The sequence below is a fragment of the Pseudopodoces humilis genome, chromosome 4 (genome assembly GCF_049639895.1).
Source record: "Pseudopodoces humilis isolate 2021_Gansu_Grassland_sample_001 chromosome 4, ASM4963989v1, whole genome shotgun sequence".
Taxonomy (NCBI): Eukaryota; Metazoa; Chordata; class Aves; order Passeriformes; family Paridae; genus Pseudopodoces; species Pseudopodoces humilis.
The window spans coordinates 35,311,417-35,331,826 of record NC_142203.1 but is presented as its reverse complement, the minus strand read 5'-3'; the positions used below and the strand labels follow the sequence as shown (position 1 = coordinate 35,331,826).

Genomic DNA, 20,410 nt, shown 5'->3' with positions numbered 1-20,410 from the left:
CTCCAGCAGTGGCTCACCTGTGCTGATGAGAGTGAAAGGATCACCTCTGTTAACTCCTGGCAACACTCATCCTAATACAGCCCAGGATACCACTGTCCTTCCTTGCCACAAGGGAACACTGCTATCTCACATTCAACTTTATGACCTACCTCCAGGGCTTTTTTTGTGCTGCTGCTTTTGTATCATTAGCCCCATCATGTACCTGATACATGAGGTTGTTTGCATTTTCCTTTGTAGAAATTATTGAGGTTCCTGTTAGTCTACTTCTCCAGCTTGCTGCCCTTGAGTTCCTCTCAATGGTAGCACAACCCATTCCTTATGATTTTACATCATCAGCAAACTTGCTGAGGCTACACTCTATCCCATCATCCAGACCATTAAAGATGTCAAACAGGACTAAAACCTGGCGCTGTCCCTGGGATACACACTGGCTAGGGGCCTCCAAGCAGACTTCATGCTGCTGATGCACAGTCTAGACCCATTAATTTAGCCAATTTTCAATCCATTTCACTGCCTTTTCATCGTCCATACTCACCAGATACCCTACAAAACTTTTACAAGAGGTACTGTCAAAAGCTTTACTGAAGTCAAGATAGGCAATTCTCAATTTCTCATCTAACAAACTACTCATTTCATCATAGATGGTCAGACCGGTTGAGCAACATTTCCCTCCTCTGACTCCACCTTATGACTACACCTTATGATTTTCTTGTCCCTCATGTGCCCAGTAGTAGTTTAGTTTCCACTTTTAGTTGTTCCAGAACCCCTCCAAGGACAAATTCTAATCTACAGATAAGAAAGCTCCCTCCCCATTTCTTAGTACATTTATTTAAATGTAGTAACAATGGAGACTTCAAATTAATAAAAAGAATGGTCACATGCACCCAACATGTTTAAATTCCACTAAGTGGACATGTGTAGATAGATTCCATGATTGAAGGTCACCCATTAGGAAAGCAAGAAAAGGGAAAAAAGAGTCATATCTTAAGAGCGAGAATGTCAAATAAAGAATTTAATATTTTAGTCTTGTTATTATAAAGCAATGCACTTATTTACATGCCATTTAATTTTAGTGTATATTTCAACTAAAAATAGCTTAAATCTATGATACTGCAAGTCTATGGGCTGATTCCTACACCAGCATTGAAAAGTTTGAGATCTGTTACTTTAGAGAGTTTCTTTATGAACCCCAAATCTCCAAGTTGCCTGTTGCAAGTTATAAAAGAATTTGCAAAAGGTCACAGACATAAATAGGAATTTTGAATCAGCAGTAATGATTATTTGAGACTACCTCTTAACTTGCATAATAACTGGGAATGCATTTTCACTTCATTTTTAAAATAATTAAGTTTATACATAAATATTCTTATTTTGTAACTCAGAATAAATTTCTCTTCCACCTCTTCCTAACCAGATTCTTGATGTCTCTTGGTGATATGGCTTGATTATTAAACTAAGATCTTTTAACTTAAAAAAAAAGGGTGGGGGCATAAACTATGCCCCTTGAGTGGCAAGTAGAGGCAGTCCATGTGCAGTTCTGATAACTGGAATATTTTTATACTAGGAGCATTATGATGACAAAATTATATTCAACATATTAAATACTTTACGTCACAGAAAATCAGAAAAATAATTACAAAACAGCACTCTATCTTGATTTCATCTTTGGGGACCTTTTCCTGACAACATTGTGATGGCATATAACCTTTGCAATATGTTTTTTTTCAGGTAGTCACCTTGCCTTGCAAAATCTGTAATCAAGTCAGTGATTATAACACTTTGCTTTAATTTTCAATTGCAAGCACTACCATCAAAAATACTCTTCTATGGGGAAAAAAGCTAACAGAAATAAACTACTTCAACAAGTACCTTCATCCTTTCTCTAACACTATGAAAACCAACTAGCGTATGCAGCAACATTTGTAAGTGGCTGGGAGAGACTGTCAAATCTTCCTATATGAACTTCAGGGTAAAGAAGATCTAAAAAAAAACATTTTTGGTCAGGGCAAATAATTAAATGTTACAAAGCTTTACCTCTCATAAGTTCAAAAATAATGACAAAGTGATTATCCCATTAATTTCTGTATCTTCATATGCTTCAAAAATATATCCATCTGCAAAAATGACCATACATTGAAGTCTGAATACAGAATTCTGTGCCATATATTTGCTAGTTACAGCTATGAAAGGCTTCTAGGTACCCTTTAATGCCTGTGCTTTAGATAAGAAGCTTAATAGACTACAACTGTTGGGAGACTTGAACATAGCTCTCTTTGGTTTAATACCTTCAAAGTTCAAACAGACAATCAGTAACAGTAAAGAGCTGCATAAAAAATTATATTTTTTAGTATTTGTAAATGAATTTTGTTTTTTAATGAAAATTGTTACTGCACATTACAGCTGATTATTAAGCAAAAGGTATAAATAAAGTTTTTCTTTCAGTTATTTTGACGGAGACTAAAGCACCTCACTCAATCCTATTAATTTCCCGGTTTTCTCCACTAATCATTCACTCTTCTATATGACATAGAAACAATGTATTTTTGAATTGAAAAAAAAAGTTCCAACTTTAATAAAGTAAAATTATATTCTTTATTTTCAAATTTTCAATTTCGTATTTTATTATGGACAAGTAAGAGAGACAGTGTGTTCTACATTGTTGATAATAGAAACAGAAACTGGGAAACTAAAAAGAACGAAAGAGGTGGTTTAATTAAACCTTCAGCTACTGTTTTCTGTATCCAACTCTTCCATGATTTTCTTGTACTACAGAAAATAATTTGGATATTTCCATCATCTCTCAGTCTGATAAACAGATTCTTCAGTTTCCTCATATTTACTGATGTTTTGTATTGCAGTCTCATTCTGCCCTCAGTAAGGTAATAACAAAGTAAAACCTAGATGGCAGAATCCACTTTCTGTACAAATGAATGAAAGTTTTGGATAAAAAAAAGTAAAGAAAATTATTTATTCTATACTTTACTCTTACTAAGTACATTTAAGAACTTATTATTCCCACAAAAACAGCACAGCACATAATCAAGCAGTGAATTTATGAAACACAAAGGAGTTAAATTAATTCACTTACATTTTTACATTCTATTTCTATGCAAGGTTTTTTATTCTTTCTTAAAGAGCACAAAAAATAAAACTCAAACTGTAGTCTCTATATAATCTACACAAACAAGTATAGTCTTTAACATAATCTCTGGTTATTAGGAGAATCAGATGCAGTTTTCTTTTTTATTGTCTACTTGTATGATTTACAGTATGAAGATAACACATACTCTATTATTACTAGCACTCTTGTTTGACACAATATATTCCCCAGCCTAGTGTTAAAATATTTTATTTTAAATTAGCATAATTTACCAAGTAATAGCTTCAAGGCAATTCATTCACAGAACACTACAAAAGAAACACTCCCTAACATTTCACACTAAGCTTTTTTTTTTTCCCAAGCTACCCTAGTAAGATCATCAAGCCAGTGCCTACCTACGCAAAAGGTGTATTCACTACAAGACTTGACAATTCCAAAGTCAAAGCCTTGTGCTTGGTCCAATCGGAGAGCTCAGGATTTCTTCAACAGAAGAGCAACATTATGCTTTCAGTACCATGTCAGAAGTTGCTACCCTTTGAATACAAATTCATTCAAGGAACAGAGACAGAGACCAAGACATGCAAAACAAAGAGCTAACAAACTATTCTTTCTCATTCAGTGATTGAAATATGCAACTTCAAACCTGAACAGGGTTGAAAGAATAATGTTACCAACACATTGAACGTGCATAGTGTGGCTCCCTGGAGAGGGAACGGAAGCCCTGGCCAGCAGATAATACTGAAGGCCTGTTTTAACACAGAGCAAACTGGCTATGCTGATCCCAATTAACCATTAAATGAGTAGCATCCTAGTTTTGGTACAGTTACCTTTGTGGAAGAAAACTTAAAGAGCCATGTCCAGAGCCTCTTGTCATCCAGAATATATCATTAGGAATTACTACCAGAAGAAAAACTAAACTACTGCTGAGGTTATGTTGATTTTTGTCACAGCTGTATTGCAGCACTAGGATCAGACAACAGTTAGTCAAAGGCTATCTAACTTAATTCAATATCAAGAGAAGAAATAAATCTATCACTGGAAAACAACCAAGAGCCTAGCAACATACTCAGAATGCTGGCACTCAAGGATTTTGTTAGTTATGCTGTACACTTAATCAAACACGCAACATCATAACACAGCAAGCAAAATACTATGCTAAAATCTACATTTCAGTGTCAGCAACACAGAAAGACCATGATGCCTGAGGCTGGCTGTTAAGCATGGCTCTGCTTGCTGTAATTTGTCCTTTTTCAATTTGACAGCTATCTGAAATTTCATTCAGTTTCCCAGTAAACGCAACTCATAGCCTGTATCCTTCCTCCCTAAGAGAGAAACCCGCAGTTCTTATCAAAGGATTTCCAAACCAGAGTACTCCATCTTTGATGGCCAGATCTACTTCCAGCAAACACAGATGGATTTAGTAAATTTGGTAAATCTTGAGTGTTCACTACTAAACTAGGGTTTAAAATGCTAACTAAAGTTCCATAGAAGCCTCAGAGATTCAACAGTAAAACAAGGCAGAACACCGACCTCACCAATGATTATTCTTACTTATTTTTAAGCCTTTGCAATGGGAAGGTGGCGTAGCAGTTAGCAGACCAGCAATGAAGTGAAATCTTTTATAATATTGATAGAGGTTCTTGGGACCTCTGAAACCAATTTTTCACAGCTTGAATCCAAAACCAAACCATGGCATATAACATGGAACCAAAAAAAAAAGTGCGTATGCACAATCTTCAATAGTCAAATTAGGAACTTCCTTGAAAAGAAGATGTTTGTCTGAAGCATGAACAAGTGTGCTCTTTTAGGTAAATTAAAAGTTTGGTGATGACTAAAAGCAAGGACAAAAAAATACTAAAGGAGGAAAAAAAATCTGTAAATATTGCATTGTATCTGCTCTGAATATAATAAAAAGCACACAATAAAAAAAATACAAATGTAAGCAACTGACCACAAGGTGCTTTCATTCCAGATGATCTCTTTCAAAGTGGAGCATGTTAAAACTAACCATAACTGATAGAACTATGTATAAACAAAGTTACTAAATATCACCACTTTTTAAAGTTGTATCACAGCTTATGCCTCAAAACTAATAAAATGTTTTCAACAAAGACCTGTAAGATTTGTTATAATGCAACAAGACCAACAGAAAACAAGTAACCTTAGCATTTTATTAACAAATTCATTCTTAACTTAGTTCAGACCTAAGTTACATCAGGCCACGAGTAAGGTGTTTTGTCTCCAATTGTGAAATAAAAAACAAGCCTGACTACACATTAATTTTAAGAAGTAACCAAGAAAGTCAGTCTCCAATTTTTATTTCCTGTTTATGGGGTTTGGGCACTTGTGCCTACATTCTTTGGAAAAGCTTCACTAATCAATGGCATTTCTCACTTAGTATACGTTGGGGCCAAATGTCAAATTGAGTAATTACATGTATATGCTGAATTGAAATTTTTTCTACAGCTTCATATTTTATTTTTATTAAATATAATATTTTTATTGAGGAGTGTGGTTATTGCATTCTGCTTCATACATAGCTTCAGTCTGTTTTGCAACTGAAATCCCAAAAGATAACACATACATACTATCACAGCTCTGTCCCCACCATCATTATAAAGAACAACATGGATTTAATAGGAGGCATACTATAAAATACATATTGAAGATCTGACCCACAATGATGGGGGTTTCCCCCTCCCACCCCAGACCCCAAATCCTCAAAAATAAGGCTTCTGGAAATCATTATCATTTGACCTAATTTAGCCAGGCCAGTCTTGCTGTGCATAGTTATAAGAGATCTATTAAGGCTTTTCTCTCCCAGTTTCTCCCAGTTTCTTGACAGCCTCACATCAGTAATGAAGTGCTTCAAGGCAGAACACAGTAATAGACAAGCAGTCTTATAATTCTTACTATTAAAAAAAAAAACAGCGAAGAAAAAAATGACAAAAAAATCCCAGACACACACACACACACAAACTCAAACCCCAAACAAACCTCCACAATTCTGGTATAATTTTAGCAAAAGCAACCACTGCTAAAAACAGAGGCTGTTTTCATTTCCCCCTCCCCAACTTAAAGCTCTAAATGCCACAACTAACGACTCTGTTCAATTTTTTCAAGCATTTATTTATAAACAAAGTAAGAAGTAAAACTACAGTCTTACTTTCTTCAGCCAAATTTAGCAAGAAGTTATAAATTATTCCCATACAAATAAGTACAGTATGCTTTCAATTTACAGAAAATTCCCTTCTGCAGCTGTACTCCAAAATGATACTACAGCTTTTTACAAAACAACTAGTGTAAGGATTTTAAATGTAATGACATTGACAGAAACTTAAGAAGCCAAAGGATGACAATTCTAAAAAGCTAGGTTTGTCTAGTTTTTCAACACATAATTTATCTTTATTGTATTTTATCTATACAGGTAACTTAATGGTCTTCTTTCTGAAAATATAGCTAAAAAGATGTAACTCCTTACTAGGTCAGACATCTGAATACAAATGGAATTATCAAAACATGACCTAGTTCTGAAAAGCAAGAAGTAGAATACATTTTAAAGAGATTACAGTATTAAACTTGGATAGAAAAAAAAAACAAAATAGGAGATTGGAAATATTGTTCCCTAGCTACATAACATTCTGCAGTGGTAAATATTAATTTGAAAATTGTTTCTGCTCTTCAACTGTCTCACCGCATTCTAGTTGTTGCTGGGGAAGAAAAATACCACTATTATTTTCAATTTACAGATTAATTGCAGTGACCAAATGCAAATACAATGTCCCAATACATCTACATAAATTACATTTTGTAATGACAGATCACTTCTTCAGAAGAATTAAAAAAAAGAACCTCTGAGGAGCTGTAAAATTAATATTCACTTCTATTCATAAGGGCATCACACAATGTGATATCTTATGCACCCAACTAACCTAAACACCTACATATATTTTTTTGAAACTGTCTACCATTTCCTGATGTAGATGATGTAGAGAATGGCATGAGACCCCCACCCGGGGTAATGCATTCAGCTCTGGAGTCCTCATCACAGGATGGACATTGACCTGCTGGTGTGAGTGTTCTCTGGACTGCACCCAGAGGAGGAACACTAAATTGATCAGAGAGATGGAGCACCTCTCCTATGAGGAAAGGCTGACAGAATTGGGATGTCCAGTCTGGAAAAGAGAAGGCTTTGGACTGACATAAATTGCAGCCTTCCAGTACCTGAAAGGAGCCTAGAAAAGAGATGGAGAGGGTCTTCTTACAAGAATCCGTAGCAACAGGACAAGATGAACAGGAAGAGACTAGGTTTTAGGAAGAAATTCTTTACTGTGAGAGTGGCAAGGCACCAGAACAACTTTCCCAGAGAAGCTGTGGAGGCCCCATTCCTGGAAGCATTCAAGGCCAGCCTGGATGGGGCTCTGAGAATGGTCTAGTGAAACTGACAGAGGCAAGTAATTCACTGTAAGCCTTTTAGATAACACTGAAAATTTTCTCACATATTCAGTAAATTCAGTTAAATACTCTCACAGGAACCTTAATGAAGATGAAAACAATCAAACATTTTTCTCAAACTTTTTTCAACCCTGCTGCAAAACAAAGCATCAAATAACTGTGAACATTTTCCATTCATTCAGCGAAGAATGACAAATCCAAATATTTCTTCAGACTTTAGAAATTTTCTCACTTAAAAATTTGAAAATAATTGATTTTTAGAAACTATTTACTAATCATGGGAAAATCTTGAAACCGGTTGCTCGTATTTAAACACTAATAACAGCTTAAAGTATTTCCAGTAAATTCAAGCCAAGAAAGGCTGAAAAATTATTACTTAATGGTAAGAAAGTCTCCCAAATTCTTACAAAGTAAATGAATGGAGCAACTTGTTGCCACTTGCTTGGCATTCCAATAAAAGGACAAGTACTAGCATGACATACCGTATCAGCTGCAGGAAATTAATGATCTATTCACTCCTAGGTATTTTATAGATTTCACTTATTTAAACAGCCTTGAGTGTCTACTTCACTTCAAAGACATGACAGTCATTTCAGGATATAAGTATCTCCATGAATTACCTAATCAAAGTTTCATTCTTCAGCAGGTTGTCATTTACCTAAAAAAAACCCTGCTATCCATTCATAACATTCTGCCAAACCAAAATGTGACATAGTGTTCTTAAGGAAATGCATCTAAATAAATTTTCCAAATAATTATTTATTCCTCAGAGTTGTATGCCAAGTTTTTGGTGACAAAATATGTTTTATGTGGAAGTTAAATGTAGAAAATTAATTCCTTAAAACTTGGAACACTGTACTTCTCTTTTCAAACAGATCATATTGGCAATAACCTGTTAAAAAGTAATTATATTTAAATTGATCAGCAGAGATGTATAAATATAATTACTTGATGGTGAATTCCTAAAGTAAAACATACAGAGAAATTACTATCCTTAAAAATTGGTACAAGTTGATTAAAATCCAAAACTATTAACAGATTTTACTACGCTAAAATATATTAAACAAGATTTTAAAATACCTTAGTGGCTAAATTTCTATTAGCAGTTGACGTTTAACATGTCTAAAATGTATTAGACTGTACTAATTATACAAACCACAGGAATGCAATAGTAAAAACTGAATTCTAAAGCACTTTGATGTCAGTGAACAATTCACCCTTTATGAAAACAGCAGGTCAAATCACCTTTATTTCAGTTGAGATTTAGCTTTTCTAGCATTCTTTTAAAAAGTCCAACTCAACTTGGAACATTTTAAAAGAATGAATGCACCATGATTCATATTTATCAATATACTCAATAATCCTTATGTGTTCCTTTCCAATTCAAGATCTGTGATGTCATACTACACAGTTTGGGATACTCTACTACCTGTCAAGAATAAACTATGCATATTTATGTCATACCTCTGATCTAGCATTCTCAGGTTAAAGTTACAATAACCTTTTTCAAGGGAGAGGTTACTTACCCAATTCATTAATAGTTGCTCTTGCCCTGGAGACAAAAGAGCTAACTTCACTTGAGTGCATTTTTGCCCTTTCCTTAAGGTCAGCACCTGTAAGTGACATTCCATATATATGTTAGCAAACTGTACACAGTACTGTAGACACATTTTCAAAAGCAAAATATTTCTTCATTTCTAAAATTTTTAAGTCTACTTGCAAACAAGGAGTTTAAATTTGTCATATAAATTTTCCATAGATTTCAAGGAAAACATGAACTATTTATCAAGGAAAGACAAAAAAAAAACCAAGAAGTTCAAAACAAACAAACAGAAAAGAGATTATCCATAACCAGATTTTCACTAAATATATTCTTCCCAGTGACATTTTCTCTTATTAAAATAGTTTATGAACAGTAGCATTTATGCTTATAGTTCATCTATCATACCATTTTATTTTCCCAACTGTGTCACAAAGTCTGATAAATATGTGTTTTTCACACTGTACTCTTGTTATTCTCTTATTGGTACATACAGTACATGCATTGCAGGACTTTACATTAACAGACTATATATATCTAAATAAAAATGCTACAGTGGACCAATTTTTTCAGCTCTCTTTCCACACATTTACTTAAATTTATTTTGGAATAAGTAATATACCATCATTTTTTGTTTGTCAAAAAAAAGCCACATCTTGAAAATTTTTACCTATTTCTTCACAAGTATATAAAAATTAGTTTGTTTAATAAGCATACTATAGCTAGATATGCACACAAACATGTTTTTAAAAACTCAGTTATAGGAAAAAAGCTGATATTTTCTCTCATGAGTGTGTAAAAAAGATAAAACTAACAGTAGTAATAATAATAATAAGAAGAAGAATACCTAAATATAGAAGCCTGTCTTTCTTATAGATGAATAATACATAAAAAAGGCAAAACCGGCACAGACATATTTATTCTTTAAAGATGTGAAACAGTCATAAGGTAACTTAGTCTGTACTTGTTCCACTTGGTAAAAATTAACCTATTGAGCTAGTCTCTTTGCATAAAAGAAAAGGCCAAACAAGACAAAACAAAACCAAAAAAAAGTTTATGTTTCTCTACCCTGAGAATACTATCCATTCAGGAAAATGTACTGAACCCAGATTAAGTGAAGACTGTAGCTCAGAATTTTAAATTATGCAGTCATTTTAACTTTCTGGACTTAACTCATGGTAGGCCATCCTGACCCTCTTCATCAAACACAGTTTTAGACTTTGTTGACAGCATTAGTTGGAATGCTAAACAACTCTAGGCTTGCCCTGTGAAAATCAGTATCTCAATCTGACATTTTCTGATGGACATACAGTTGTTGCTTTAAAGTACCATGCCTATCAACACAGGTCTACATCTTTCCTCCTACTTTTGTTACAACAAAGCTCCTCATTTAACTGTGACTTCTGCTCTCCTTATATCTATGTCAATATAAAAACAACGAAGCATCAGTCCTGGCTGCATTTGCATATTTCCTGCTAAGTAAAGTTAAGCCTAATTTACACTATCAGGCACTTTGGCAGAAACCTCCAAACAACCTTCTAGAATGTGCCCCTACTCCAACAGTAGGACAGGCCAGTTGAACAGTACAGGAATTAAAAACAGGAATTACTACAGTTAAGCCTGCACTGCAGAAAAATTGCAACTGCTACCTTAGTAATTTACAATAAATGCATAAAGAAATCTTGCCAGGAACTCAAAAAGCAAACAAAATTTGCATCCATAGATCTGGATAGAACTCCATATAAAACTGCAAGCAACTTTCACAAATTCATTTACATATAGAGTTCTGGAGCTAAAAGGAGCTTTTGAAATGTCATGTTCAAGAAACTAAATGGGAAGTTGCTTTAAAAGTCACATCAGCAAGCATGCGAATGAAAAAATATCATTCACTCAATATCAGTTAAAGTCCGGATCTAGCTCCTTAACTCTGTTCAAATCAGTGTCTATGTTAAGAAACTGTATGCTTAATGAACAAAAATTTCTTTGGCTGTGCAATCTGACTCAAAACTTCCACACACTGAAATCCTTCTCAATGGGCATCCCCTCAAAAAGCATTATAGAGAAAACATCTAGAATTACTATGAAGAAAATCTCATGTCAATATGAGATTAAAGCAATTTTTAGGGTTTGATTTATTCAGACTAGAATATATGCATAGAAAAATGGATTCTTCCAAAAGAACCTCAACTTGTCTAAAATAAAAAATACACTGCAGACTTCTTCCTTCAGTTAGAATATACATTTCCTTGAAGACATTTACATAAATTGATTAAATATTTAACAAAAATCTTGTTTAGGAATGAATTAAAATATAGCTGCTAATTTAAAATTAACTATATTGACTAGTATAAAGAAATTTCAAGTACATAGCTGATCTTAGTGCCTTAACCAACTTTTGTAAACTAACATTTCCTTTTATTAAGTGTTTCTCCCTCAGAGATATCAAGGAAATGGAAAGCGCCCTTTTGGTAGCCCTTTTTCTATTTTAGCTCTCCAAAGAATAGTAATAGTAACTGAAGCTTTCTCAGAGGGAAGAATTTTAGTCAAAAGCTATTCACTGCACACCAAAAGAACATATGTCTTGGCATCCTCTGGGTCACAGGAGACAGAACTGCCACCAACTTAACACTTTTGTTCCTGTTATAAGTTTCAGCAACTGGTCAAAGAATTACTGATGAATTCTGACCCAAATAGCAAAGAACTGTTCAAATATTTCTTCAAAATCTGTTCTTAAGTTAGAAGTAGAAAAGGTTACGTTTCTGAAGCTAGCCATGAAGGAGAATTCAGGTTGAACCAGAGAGTTCTGCTCTCTCAGCAACTAAAACCAAAGACCCCTCCTAGCACCCCAGGTCTTCTACTTCAAAGTAGCTGAAAATAGTATTTGCTTAACTGCTGAGAGCAACAAAGTAGCTAAGGTTTTCAAACCACAGAAAGTCTGACACAACAAAACTCTGTGATTTTTCTACGGGCCACAGCCGAAATCTGTGGACCGTTTGACCTATCTGCTTCTCCCACATCCACTCCCAACAGAGTCCAGGGGCTCTACTGTGGGTCCATTCCTTCCCACCACACTGAACACAGAACTCTCTAAGACCTCCTACTCGAGAAGGAAAATGGCAAACCCAAGCTACCAGGGAGTAGAGGCAAATGAACTGTTGCAGATTTAATGGTACACTGAAATTGTGTCCCCACATCCATCTGGTTTGTACTGGAGCATGAATCATTGTTTTCTCCATTTAAGCCTCCTGGCGTCTCCATGCTTTGTCCCACTAATATATTTTCTTCCACTCAGAACAGTAACAGAAGCTGTGATTTTAGGAGTTATGCTCTCCAGTTCCCATTTCCGTGGCTCTCAGCATTTTATGAACTACATTTTAAAGATTGTGAAATGCCATTTTCAAATTACTAGCTGCTACCGCAGGACAAGAGAAGTGCCACAGTGAAAGACTACATGGACAGTACCATCAACCACTTCCTCCTACAGCTATATTAGCATTCAGTCAGGTACTCTCCACTTGTGAATAAATTCTTGAATCAACTTAACTCACAGAAGTATCAATTCAAAATTTACACAGCAAACAGATAGGACGCCTGAGTTTACCTGACAACCTTCTGACTGAGAGAACTTTCTCCTGAAGACAGCAGTCTTTTAGTTGTCAGCTCTGATGTCCTTCCAGATCAATTCTTGAAACTGATGTAAGGAAGATACAGGCTGTTTTAAATACTACATACTCTTGTATTGAGGTTGGTCAACCCAATAGAAAATCTCTGCTTGATTTTGATCCAGCACTTTCTCATTTCCCTCCTCCAATATTAAAAGAAAATAGGAAGTGTTTGTTTGCCTTTTTTTACTTTACATCCCCTAAATATGAAAACCCTGTCATAATAACTCTCCTTTGCTTCTTTTCAAATATTTGGCAATTCAATGGTTGGCTGTAATACACTGTCAGTTGAGAGAATTATCACAGCATGTGCCCGACTTCCACTTCACAATGATACCAGAGAAAGCCAAGGGCAGTCCAGCAAGATAGGGATATTGCTGTTATTCACCAGAATTTTTTCACCTACACATATGTATGACAAGGGTGGCTTTTAACTCAGAGAACACACGAAAGGAAACCAATTTTTATAGTGATTACTCTGACCCCATGCCTCCTGCCTTATTTGGATATTTTTACTAACTTGCTAATCAGAATTTATATACTGTTGAAAAGCTGTATGTTGTGTCCATAAAATATGTTCCAGCTATAAGCCTCACTTTCCAACTAATATAAATGCCTAGAAATCTTCTTGTATGGACTATTCTATTTGTCTTCCAAAACACACCCCAAAATCGCTAAATGAAAAAGGCATAAAATGTAATGGTTTATATATGATACTTAAAAATTTAACTTTATTCAATAAATACTTTGTATTAAAAAGTAGGTCTTTTAGAAAGCTGGCACACCAAAATTAAACAGTGAAGTTATTCTATCAAGTGTCTGAAAGTGCTTGAATTGTCTTTTGTCTGAGAAGAAGAAAGGAAGTGACACATGCACAGGCATTTGAGATAGAATAAAGTAGTAAAATCTTAGCGCAGCAGTGTTATTGTGAGCTTGCCCTTTGATCTTACCAAACACAGATCGACCAGTTCTCAACACACCAAGATTTCAGTAAGGAGGTGACACTGGGGAATATCAGAAGATACTGCCTTGCATAATATATCCAATTCTTCTGTATCTTGTCAGCAAGAACTAAGAACACTGCAAACAGCAAAACACAAAGGCACCACCAGTCCACTCAAACAGGTTAAGGAGCTTATGAAGGAAACTTAACAATGCTTTCAGCTAGAAGTACAAAACACGCACTACCTCACCGATTAAAATGCTAAGAATTCCTATGAATCCATATCCTATTCCCACACAATGCATTTAAGAAGACTATGAATTAATATACTTCCTTCTCCACACATACTGAACTAAATAAAATACTGAGGGCAAAGGGCCAACTTTGACATACATTAATCTATAATACATTATAGATTAACTTATAATCACTAAAAAGGAAAATCCATTGAGGTACATGGAATTATCTTTATTTAAAAGCAGATGTGTGCAACTTCTAGAGATGCTATTCCAAGAAATCCAAGAACTTATTAGCAGGACACCAATAAACATTTAGAAGTTTAAGAATACCCCAAGAATAAGCTGTACATATATATGCGAAGACAACACTATAGTCAATTTACATTCAAAACTACAAAGATTTATCAGTATTTCTTTTTCTCCAAATTTCAAAGAACTTCAGAAATAAAACTTTTATATCCTGAAATCTGTGCTCAGGACAACTTAGCTCCCAATTTTAAAACTACAATGCCCTATGAAACAAATATATTTATTTAAAGATAGTGTCAAGTCTAACACAATGTAACTTTGTTAACACAGTACTAAGTCACGAGTAATATATACTTCCAATTTACATCCTTAAAATCCTTTCAAGAACACACAAAAGAATAATTTAAATTTGATCATAATAATGTTATGTCCTGGTTTAGGGCAAATTTAGGAGAAAACCTCCAGATGGGGTCCCCCTCCAGAAAGCAAATTCAAGTGGCCCCTCCCACAACTGGTTCAGGAAAAGGATTTCCTTGAAGTAAAGTGGAAAAAACTGTTTATTTAACAGAAATTGAATAATATTAAACAATAAAACCTCTCGCTGTTCAATGAGATGGCAAATGCAGAAAAGTCCTTTTCATGTGGTGTAGCTTGGTTCACTCAGTCTCTAATCAGTCCCTCCAGCACTGGAAAGTGCTGAGACCCAGGCCCTGGTGGGCCACAGGCCTGAGCTCCCGGGGTTTGTCTAGGTTTTCAGTCCAGAGCAGGTTTGAACAGACCCAAGAAAAAAAAGTAAAAAAAAGTCTGGGGAACTTCTCTGTCTCAGCTTGCTGAAAACTAACTAACAGCAAAGGAGAGCTCAGTCCCACTGTCTGTCCATGCTGCAGACAGCACAGTCCAGGAGCAGGATGCAGGGAAGTGAGTGCCATTTCTGGACACAAACTGCATGCTTCTTCTTTCCCCCCCTTCACTCTCAGAGCCAGTCTTAAAGGTGCAGAATTTAATATAAAGCATAAATAGAACACACAGTTGGGGACACAAGCATCATAACATCATCCCAGGACATGTTACCATGTAAATTAATGATTTTTACTTTGCTTTCAACTAACATTTTTCTGTGTGTAAAGCTACATGCTTGACAAACCACAGCACAAAACAATGTCAGTCACTACAGAAATTTCTTGCCCTCATAAAAGTAAAACACTTATGCTTTGCAGACAATATATGCAGGTATAACAGTAATTATTCCATTGCACCTTCAGCTCTGCCAGACCCAGGATACTCAGATCATCAGTCTGTAACCATTAGAGCTATTACTGACTGTAATCCTGAACACAAATGAGTTCAAGCTGCTCAATCAAGAACAAGCAGGATGCATCATAACTATTGACAATCTAGAACACATTCCACAAAGTAACAAAAAAAAAAAAAAATCACCTATTTGATAGAATAATAAAGTCTAGCCTGGAGATTTTATTTCTATCTTTTCATATAAAATCTCTAGCAATGACCTGGTCCAAACTTCTATCAAATGCACAGACCTAGATTAGGTTGTCCAGGGTCTTTCCAAGCCTTTAACACTGCTGGCAAGGGAGAGTCCACCACTTCTCTGGGAAAGCTATTCCTGTGATTAATTCTTAATTAATCTTCTCACTGATTTTCTTACTTTTTTTTAATTTGAATGGTATTCCCCTAGAGCAACCTGTGCCCACTGACTTTTCTGTCGTTGTATAAACCCTTGTAAATAGAGTATTTTTCCCTGAATCTACCTGGCACAGGAAGACCAGTTATCTCTCCCCTCTCAGCAACCTCCAACCCTCTAATCACATTATGCTGGCCTATCTAATTCACATTATGAAATGCTGAGCAGAATAAGCATATGCCTTGATTCGCTGATAATTCTTTTCCTGATGCAGTCCATGACACTGCCTTCTCTGCACCATGTTATACTACTACTAACTCATGTTAAGTTTGCTGTCCCCCAGAACCAGTAAGTGCTTTGCAGCAGAGCTATACCCCAGCCAGTGTGTTCCCAGACTGTTCTGCCACTTAAGTTTATTCCATTCCAGATGCAGTTCCTATTTACCTTTATTAAAACTCACACAATTCTTGTTGGTCCAATTTTTCAGCCTCTCAAGGTTTCTCAGTATGAACGTTGGCTCCTCCTTCCCAGACATCTCCCTCTCCTTCCACTTCAAAGTCATCTGCAAACTCAGGGATTGTTCAGTCCTATCATTAGAATATTTACAAATATATTGAATAGCACTACGGGACCCAGCATCAGCTTTCAAGGAATTCCACTCTTTGGACCAGTAACAGTTTGACTTTGAGCAATTAACATAACATTTCTCTTTGATCTTTAGAGATGAGACACTTTTCACACTATGTATTCTAAATTGTATCTTACCAACTTTTCTACAGGAATCCTAGAAGAGAACATGTCAAGTGCCTTGTTAAAGTCAAGGTACAGAGCATCTGTAACTCTTCTTTCAAGCACTGAATAAGTGGCTTCATCACAGAAAGCATCATTTTGGTAATGCACAATTTATCCTTGGTAGATCTGAGATGAGTTTTCCCAGCCATTTTCTTTCTTGTCTTTCACAATCTTGGAGAAAACCTCAACATTTGTTCCACAATTTCCCCCAAAGATGTAGTGAGACTGACAGCTCCGCAGTTTCACAAATTTTCATTTCTGTACATGGGTATAATATTTGACCTTTTCCAGTCACTTAGGCCTTCAATGACCTTTCAAGTAAGATAGATGGTGGACCAATTCAGATGCATCACACCAAATCCTGTTTATGTGTATGTGTCCAATTACTACAGCTGGATCTTAATTCAGTGTTTTGCTGTTAATTTTGTTGTTCCTTCTTAGCATGGAGACTTGGGAGCTGACCTTTCCCATGCAGACCAAGGCAAAGAGAAAATGGAATACTTCTATCTTCACTGTGTTGTCCATAATTAAACTGTCAGACCCTGTCTGTGCAGTGGCAGACCTACATTTTCCTTGACCTTATGTTTGGTACTAACATACTTACAGCAGTTTTTCTTGTTACTCTTGACACCTGCCAGCTCAAATACAGCTGAGCTTCTTCCATCCTAAACATATTTATGCATAACTGAGCGCTTTAGAAGTCTGTCCCATTTTCCAAGGGTGAATAAACAACTCCTCCAAAAATATAAAAAGGATATTCAAGAGATTAAAAGACAGGAGATTGGTTTTTTTTTCAATAAAAATGAATATTCTAATCTAAATGTTTAAAAGGTAACGAATACACAAAATAAACTTAGAATGTACTGAATATGAGAAATGAAACATTGTTTCAGAGAGAGATCTGAAAGTTGAGGACAAAAAGTGAAAAAACATACCAAAATATCTACTAGCAATCTGCTTCCAAGATCAGCTTCTTTTAGGAGTACTACTGAAAAGGAAGATCTTACATAGCAGTACAACTTTACATTTTCTGTGCTCTGAGATTTTATATTTAGACTTGAAATCAAATGTGCATGTAACAGGTAAAATTTATACTGAAAGATCATTTCCTCAAAGAATCATCTTTAAAAGAATAATGTACCATTGTTAAAATATGGCTTTGCAAAACTTTTTTTTGTTGGTTGGTTTGGTTTTTGTTTTGTTTCCTAATTCTTTAAGGACTGATTAAAAAAACTAAGATTCACATTAACTTTGCCCATGCTGCAGAACACCTTGAAACTTTTCAATGAGGAAAGAATCCCACAACATTTATTCTAAGTTTCTTCAAACTCTCATGTGTTCTCATACTTATTTTTTCCTTTATGTCTGTTTCTTAATTTTAAGTTAAACAGACATGATCACCATATTTATGTGACAAACATGACTTGGATCTCTACATTTTAGTGGATTTCTGTTGCGGTTTAACCCAAGCTGGTACCTAAGAATAGCACACAGCCACTTACTCACTTCATTTCCCTTGCCAGTGGGATGGGAATGAGAATCAGGAAAAGAGTTAAGATAAGGACAATCTAATAATGACAGTAAAAGAAGAATAACTGTCTTCATAATGACAACAACAATAGCAATGAATATAACAAAAAAGAGAGAAATGAAGGCCAGGGAAAAAAACACAGGATGAGCAGTGGCTCAGCACTCAGCCTGCCTGTCCCCCAACAGCAATCAGCAGTTCTCAGCCAACTGCCCCCAGTTTATAAACTGGGCATGATATTACATGGTAGGAAATATCCCTTTGGCCAGTTTGGGCCAGCTGTCCTGGCTGTGATCCCTCTCAGTTTCTTGTGCACCTGCAAAGCTTTTGGCTTTGGGTAAGCACTACTTAGCAACAACCAAAACATCAGTGTGTTCTCAATATTATTCTCATATGAATCCAAACAACAGCACTGTAGCAGCTACTAGACAGAAAATTAACTCTGTCCCACCCAAAACTATGTAATGATTTCAACAACGGTAGGAATCAAAAAAACACAACAGTAAAGAAATCAGTACCATATACCACAAAATACTAAGCAAGTGCTTAAAATCTCCTCATATAAAATGGAATGGAGAACTTCAAAACTTACATAAAAGTACTCACAAGTCTATTTTCCAGATGCACAAAATTCTTAGAAAGTCAGCAACTGCAAAGATCCAAAACAATTTGAAACTAATGTAAGTAAGGGGACATATGTTCATGGGCATTAGGAAGACATTTGAGTATGCAACACATAAGGAACCAAAAAAGTAAAACCAGAGCACTATCACTAGATTCAGCTTTAACAGTGAATTAATATACTCAGAACAGGCTCTGAAGTGCCGAATAGCTATAAACAAACAGTCACTGGCTGAAAACACAGACCTTGGCCCTTTGCCCATCTAATTGGGTTATGTCTCAATCTCTGGTATTGTTACTCAAACACACTAAGGCGATTATGACATATTTTTCATAATTGCCTGTTAAATATAACTTTATCTAAGGAACTAGTTCATAATATACGGTTAATGCATCTTTCATAACTTGGGAGAAAGCACCTTTCTAACTCAGTAGTTACCTTCTGAGTAACTACTTTCAGTTGTAGACATTTGCTTACTAAAGAGCAATCATCAATCCTGTTGCACATCTGTGTACAGACACAAATCATTGCAAACACCACCTGAACTGAGTACAAAGGGAAATGCATTTACATATAAAAATAACAAAAAGCAAGCTCTATTCTAAATTTCAAAACAAAATGAGAAAAATGCTCACTGCAATCATTTTAGTTGATGAAAAAACAATGGCATGAAGGCTGACATGTATATTTCCTACATAAGAAAGTAATTTAAACTAATAAAAACATTTTTTTCCCTGTATACTGTATGTTCCTGAAGTTACCTAAATGTGGATATACAATTTTTAAGCCAAAATGGATACTGATATTCTTCCATGTAAGATTGGCTATCCTAATCGATTAGCATGACTTGATATCTGCAGTTTTTGCACATATGCCCTCTGTGCCACAGAAACATTCCTGAGAACCATCCAACTGTGGAAAACAAACAAAATGTCTGCAACTCCTATATATTTAAGCCTAAGGCAAGATGCCAGTCCTAAATATTCCACATGGTAAAATGGCAGCATTATGGCTGCAATGTAAATTATCTTACATATACTGCAATAATTTACACACAGATCAGCATATTTAAAGCACTATCAGCTATATCAGTTCTCCTGATATTTCAGAAGATGGGGGGGGGGGGGGGTTTGCCTATTTTTTTTTTCTTTTAAGCTTTTGAATTTTGATACTTTCTAAAAGGCCCAGGTGCTACTTCACACTGGTTTCTACCTAAAATCCAGGAATCCTGAATATAAACAACTAACTTCATATTTAAAGGGTCTACAATCTTCCTCCAATGCCTATGCAAATTCAGATCAGCTACAGATTAAAGTCAGCTGGCTCTTTTTCCATCCTGTGTGTCCAGCTCTAAATTTAGACATACACAACAATATTCCTTGCTAATCTCTTCAGCTGCAAAAAACAAAAAATGTTTACACCTCACACATTTCCTGAATTCATCTTCACTTGCAGGAGCAGGGAAAAAAAGAATCATTATAACAATACAAAACTAATCTCTTATAAATAAAGTAATTTTCTTCCCAAACACCAACCAGCTTTCTTTGTGAATCTTCCATCACCCAGTCACTCCCCAGTCCCTCTTCTCTTACAGCTCCTATTACAACAGGACTTCCTGAAGTTTACTCCATGAAACAT

At 35.4% G+C, this 20,410-nt stretch overlaps 1 protein-coding gene across 2 annotated transcripts in view; it reads right to left on the bottom strand.

Moving 5' to 3' along the window:
* AUH (AU RNA binding methylglutaconyl-CoA hydratase) overlaps positions 1-20,410 on the bottom strand; it is a 114,731-nt gene that overhangs the window by 66,971 nt on the left and 27,350 nt on the right. For both annotated transcript variants that reach the window (XM_005530064.3, XM_088054523.1), the window contains one exon: positions 9,082-9,168. In XM_005530064.3, the coding sequence (XP_005530121.2) occupies positions 9,082-9,168 (87 nt within the window). The remainder of the gene's footprint in view (positions 1-9,081; positions 9,169-20,410) is intronic.